At 31.6% G+C, this 6,408-nt stretch overlaps 1 protein-coding gene across 1 annotated transcript in view; it reads left to right on the plus strand.

The window, feature by feature from the left end:
- Positions 1-5,495, plus strand: part of LOC107444428 (globin 1) — a 46,144-nt gene extending 40,649 nt beyond the window's left edge. The window contains exons 2-3 of the mRNA XM_043053401.2: positions 2,115-2,337; positions 5,027-5,495. Of these exons, the coding sequence (XP_042909335.1) occupies positions 2,115-2,337; positions 5,027-5,164 (361 nt within the window). The 3' untranslated portion in view covers positions 5,165-5,495. The remainder of the gene's footprint in view (positions 1-2,114; positions 2,338-5,026) is intronic.
- Positions 5,496-6,408: the final 913 nt, after the last annotated feature.

Consider the following 6,408-nt stretch of genomic DNA (forward strand, 5'->3'; position numbering starts at 1 on the left):
ACATGCACAGCCACATACAAATGCATATACACAAACATATTCCACATCCACATTCAGATACAATTACAATTACAGATATACCATACACATATTCTCAAGAGCACACATACACACACGAATATAACATTACTGTTATGTATTTCATGCTCCCCACGTTTTTTGTTTTTCAATTTTTTTTAATTATTATTTTAATTATGTTACATTGTTCTCCGTCATTAAAGTAACGAACAAATTAAAATTCATATTTGATATAAGAGAAATTACAAACGTATGGAAAAAATATGTATTCTTTTTTATTAAACGTTAAAACAGTAAAAAATAAAATTCCGCATAAAAATTACTTCTTCTCTAATCGTTTGCTCTACTTCTTCTCACAACTTTTTCTTCTTTTTTTTTTAATTTTTCTACTTTTACATTAAATATAGTATCTTTTTGGTTACAAAGTATTAGGGGAAATATTTATACGAAATATAGAAACTTAACGTAAATTTTTTTTTAAATAGAAATTAATTTCGAAATTTCTGAAATTCTACCATTAAATAGCAACGCGATTCCTTGTTTAGAATTAAATGAAATTATTAATGATGTTTATTGACGGAATAAAAATTAATTTTCCCCCCGCATTTTTGTCCCCCGAAAACGATAAGGTTAAGTTGTATTGCAGATTTGAAAAGTTGTAAGAATACTCTTTTTTTTCTTTTTTTTTAGTTCTTTGTTGTTTTAGAATCTGGCGTAGTTTTTCACAAGTAAATTTCTTTTAGTAATATTCCATTCTATTTCAAAGCATTTAATATCTAGATATCATAAAATGTTACTAAAAAATGGATATTAAAACGCTATTTGATCTGAAACTCAACTTAAACGTAATTATGGATTTTTATAATTGAATACTTTCTACCTTTGACATTTATTTCCTTTTTTTCTTATTTTAAATTGCTTACAGCCTACGCATGTCATCGTAATCCACCTTAATTACCATTTATTAATATTTAAAAAATAATCCTTCACATTTGAGCATTTAAAGCACGTAATTATAATGTCTATAAATATGAGTCTGTGTTTTAACTGTAACAAGAAAATTTTTTCGTTAAAAAGCATCTATAGAAAAAATAAATTGATAGATATAGAGAAATAAATATCTTGACGCAATGGCTCTAAATTATCTTGTATTCTAAATTTACAATAGATGGCGGAAATGTTCTTGAACAAATCTCTAATTCTTTCTTTTTCTTGTTTATCAGATATGCACATTTGCAACGCATTATACTAAATAAAAAACTTAAGATTTCTCAAATTCTGATTCATGTAATATTTTCAATACAACTTCCTGCAATGATATTATTACCCTTGCAAAATTTGTCTTTATAACATTAAGTATGTATAATCAGTAAATTAACGAGACTTGGGGCATTGAACCTAAACTATGATGTTTTTAAAAAGAAGAGTAAATAAAAAGCTAGTTAAAATTATGTTGTTGATATGACTAACTTAAACCATGATGTGTTTTTTTTTAAAAAAATAATTAAATAGATAAATAAGAAGCGAGTTGAAATGTTGTTGCTGATATCCGACAGCGATTCAATTTTCCCTCGCTAGGTACTACAACTACTTGCCATCTAAGGAATGATAAGCAAGCAGCTGCCAGTCTAATTATTCCGCTTGAGAAATTAACACGAAATGGAAGGAAGCTCAATTCAATTTCCTGGAGTTATGGAGATAGAACCAATGGTTACTGTTATTTGCAAACTTTAACAAACCTCAGAAAGGCAATCAAGCTGAAACATCTCGGTCTACTTTGCACATTCATGTTGCACGACGGCGGTAGCTCATGAGCAACTAAATTATAAAGGGACTTATGAGGAGAATCGAATAGGAAGTTTTGAGCCACCCAACATAGAGACCAGATCTCTCGCATGTGGCTCAAAAAAGCTCTGTTCAAACGGTTTCAGGCAAATGGCGAAGTCAAACGACATCTATACGCCCCTGGGCAATACAGGTCTAACCAGAACGTAGCATAGCAATATGTGACAATAGTAAGAATGCCAAATCGATTGTAAACAGTATTTTTGATTTATTTTTCAGATAAGTTTATGTAAATTGATTTTCCTTTTTAGATTTTTTCATAAATATCCTGAATACCAGAAACTTTTTCCATTTGCTGACGTTCCTCTAGAAAAGTTGCGTGACGATAAGAAAGTTTTAGCCCATGCAATGGCGGTCATGTATGCTTTGAATTCCATTGTTGATAGTCTTGGCGATGTTGACTGTCTTGTTCAAATTTTAGTACGAATAGGATCAGGCCACAAACCTCGAAGTATTCAACCAATTCATTTTGAGGTAATTTTTCTTCTGGAAATTTTTTATTTATTTTTGAGATATGTTACAATTAGGTACCTGCAACTCGAGAAGAAAAAGACCGCTAAAATCTGCTGGTTGTGTATAAACTATGTGTGTTAACGTTTTAGCTATTAAGCTTTATTTATGATCGCGCTAAATCCCTTTTCGGGTCAGATTTAATTGGGGACCTGCAAGCGATGTTACGCGTAGATGTCGAACCTGATTGGCCGTTGAATCGTGGCATTTGCTTAGGCCACGTGGCATCACTTGCAGGTAGCCAATTACAGTACTCGTTATTTCTTAATTAGGAGAGAAATTATACTATGAATGTAAGTCTAATATAAGACTGTTCATTGTAGATAACTGCCTTATTAACCAATCCATTTACTTTAAATTCATATTTATTATTGATGAAAGCTTTTGTTGCACGTCAGAAGTTTTTAGGGAATAGCATAAGATGCTTCTTTGGAGACATGTTATCGACAACCTGGATAATTTTCCAATTTTTTCTCAATTTACTTATAAATTTAACATCAATTGCAATTTTGCATATTGCAATTATGTATTTTGCAATTATGCATAAAATAAAAGTTCATTTAACAAAATGTCGCGATTGTGATTTAATTTTTCTCCCTTAAGTTATTTAAGCATCTTTTGAAAAGAGGCGATTTGCTTACCATTGGCGTGGAACATATTTAATTTTAATTTATTTTAATTAAAGTAATTTACTTTATTTGAATTTAATTTTTTTTTATTACAACAGTTATTACCTGACAATAAATATTGAATTATTACTAAAGTAATTCTGACTACATCTATTCTTGTTTGTATGTGATAAATTACTAATTATTGCCAAAATTCTATTGTAAGGAAATATAATACGCTTTCACTGCATTTTAATTCTTTCTAACTTGAAAAAAAAACTGTGAGAAGAAAGAAATATATTCCTCGGCCATCTAAATAAATTTTAATCATTACCATGAACAAATTAAATGAAATAAACTCATCAAAACGTGATGAATAGAAAACAATCATCATGCTTCTCTAGCTTTGAGTAAACGTAATAAACAGATTTATTTTTTAAAAAAGTTATGCAAATGATGTTTTAAGAAATTATGAGATGTTCAAAATAAGTCCCGATTTATTTAATCATAAATGTTATATTAAAATGGCACGATAACATATTGCTCTGATACTTATTCAATTAAACATCGAAATAATTATATTTCCAAATATTTAAACAATCAGTACTCAATTCGTAGCTTAGGATTTTAAAAAAAAATCTAGTCCTCTATCCTAAATTCTTTTTAGGTTCGTGAAAAGGACATTATTATTTTTTTTAGTTTATTTTAGTTATTTATTTTTAAATGTTAATACGTTTTCGCATGCTACTATCAAAGTGTCACCGTTCATGCCGCCATTCATGATTTAGAACGTTTTGTAATTATTAAAGGGGTTCATCAATATTTAAACACATTTTAAAATTACGTAAAGAAATAAAATCATCTTCAGGCATCGTCCATTAAATGTAACACTCATTTTTTTCAACTCGAAATTTTTTAAATTTACTGAAACTAAATTTCCAAAGAAAAGCTATCGAAGAATTTTACCCTAGCTAGATGAAACATAAGCTTTAAATCTATACCTGAAATGAAAATTGTAACCTATACCTAAACCTAGAAATGATTACCTATTATGAATGAATACCTATACCTAAATGAATTGACGGAAACCTTACTCTGCTTTGTGCTTCTCAATGAATCAACCTCATCCAGCCTGGAAATGCTTGGTGGCTTTCTTAAGCATTGCCGCATAACATTTTTAAATGTTGGTAGTTTAAAAAAATATTTAAAATCAAACCTACTAATAAGAGACACTAAACAGTTAATTTATAAATGCTTAATCAGACCTATCCTAACATATGCCTCAGAAACTTGGACAACAACACAGAAAGATGAGAATTCCTTGGGAATCTTCGAACGTCGGATCCTAAGATCCATTTTTGGGGGCAAACAAGTTGATGGTACTTGGTACAGACGTTCAAACTCAGAACTCTATCGGGCCCTTAGAGAGCCTGATGTTGTCAAGTATGTAAAAATCCAAAGAATTAAATGGGCTGGTCACATCATTCGAATGAACAGAGAGCGTTCGACAAACATAATCTTTTTGGCTCAGCCCATCGGATCAAGGCCCAGAGGTCGACCAAAGCTGAGATGGGCCGACTGCGTGGAAAGAGACTTTTCAGTCTTAAAAGTCTCAAACTGGAAGACAACTGCCAGGCGGAGGCAGGCCTGGAGGAAGTTGATTGAGAAGGCCAGGGCCCACCCGGGGCTGTCGTGCCATTGAGGAAGGAAGGAAGTAATAATACCTAAATGAATTGACAGAATCCTTACTCTGCTTTAAGTTTCTCAATCAATCAATCTCATCCAGCCTGGAAATGCTTGATGGCTTTCTTAAGCATTGCCGCATAACATTTCTAAATGCTGGTAGTAATAATACCTAAATGAATTGACAGAATCCTTGCTCTGCTTTAAGTTTCTCAACTAATCAATCTCATCTAGCCTAGAAACGCTCGGTTGCTTTCTTAAGCGTCGCCGCACAACATTTTTAAATGTTGGTAGTATATACATTAATTGAAATTTGTTATTTTTGTTTTAGAATATACAAAAACTATTTTATGTCTTTTCAGAATCTTGCCAGTTTTCTGGTCAGTTTTCTAATCGAAGCCCTTGGAAAGAGCGTTATGGACGACAGTGCTGTAGAAGCTTGGCGCACAGCTTTCAAAGCAGCAAATGGCATTATCATAAATGCTTTACAAAATGCTTAATAAATGACTGTAGCTTTGGTATTTGTAAAAAGAAAATATTAGCTACATTTATCCACTTTTGGAATTTGTTTTTGTTTTGTTTTTTTGTATTGTTATATAACTATAAAAGCATTAGCTATTTGTTTTTCTTAAAGTGATTTTGATGTAAAAAAGCTTTTCTTTACATCAAAAAAAGTTAAAGAAAAACAAATTTAAACTTAAAAAAACTGTTGTTTAAATTTTCTGGTTTACGTATTTTTTGTGAAAAGCTAAGATAATACTTTCTTACAAGAAGACTTTGTTTGCAGAAATATACTTCTCAAAAACAGTTAATAAAATCAAAATATTGTTATTTTTGAATTGTTTTATTTCATTTAATTTTTTCATCAAATTTCATGGGCAATGAATGCTGTAGATGGAATATAACTACTATTTCATATCCTTCTGATTTCGAACTCTAGGATATCAGAAAGTAATTAATAGTACTATACTCTTTGCAAATAAAAGAAGCATTTCAAAATTACTCGTTTTTCCCCACTCTCCACACTTTTAGAATAGTTTCGGTTTTTTCGCAACGGCTTCAGTAAGAAGTTGGAATATAATTGCGTATAGAAAAAGCAAGATTTGCCGAAACGATAGTGATGGAGAGCCTTAAGAGGACGCACGGGAGAAACTTTTCATTGCAAATTTTTTTCCTCTCCATTATTAACTTAAAAGAAATGAAAAATGAGTTCAGGCAAATATAGAGTAACCCTTGAAGTTTCAATATCGAAATGCAAACAAATTACACTGGCGTGCAAAACTTAAGCAACAAGTGCGTTTTTTGTCATAACTCTACAAGAAATCATCCGACTGACATGAAATTTGAATATGATGTACATTATTTTGCACTTAAAACGATGGTAAAAGAATAATGGCGCAGAAATGAATATAAAGCTTAAAGTAGGGTATGGAACAAAAAAAGGCTTTATTTGACATATAGTGGCGTTACACATGATTGCCTGAAGAAGCGTAAGTACAACTGGCAGATGTTCCCTAGTATGGGATATGCCCTCCCCTTACTGTAATTGTTGCTTGGCATCGTCTCTCCATGCTAAGCACCAGATTATCCAGGAGTTCTTGGGGTAAACGTCTCCATTCCTCCTTTAACGCATCATTCAGCTGATGGGTGTTACCAGGAGGATACTGTCGTGTCGCAAGACGTCTCCCTAATGCATCCCACACATGCTCTATGGGATTTAGATCTGGAGAGTAAGCTGGCCAAT

This window comes from Parasteatoda tepidariorum, chromosome 7 (genome assembly GCF_043381705.1).
Source record: "Parasteatoda tepidariorum isolate YZ-2023 chromosome 7, CAS_Ptep_4.0, whole genome shotgun sequence".
In the NCBI taxonomy this organism is placed as follows: Eukaryota; Metazoa; Arthropoda; class Arachnida; order Araneae; family Theridiidae; genus Parasteatoda; species Parasteatoda tepidariorum.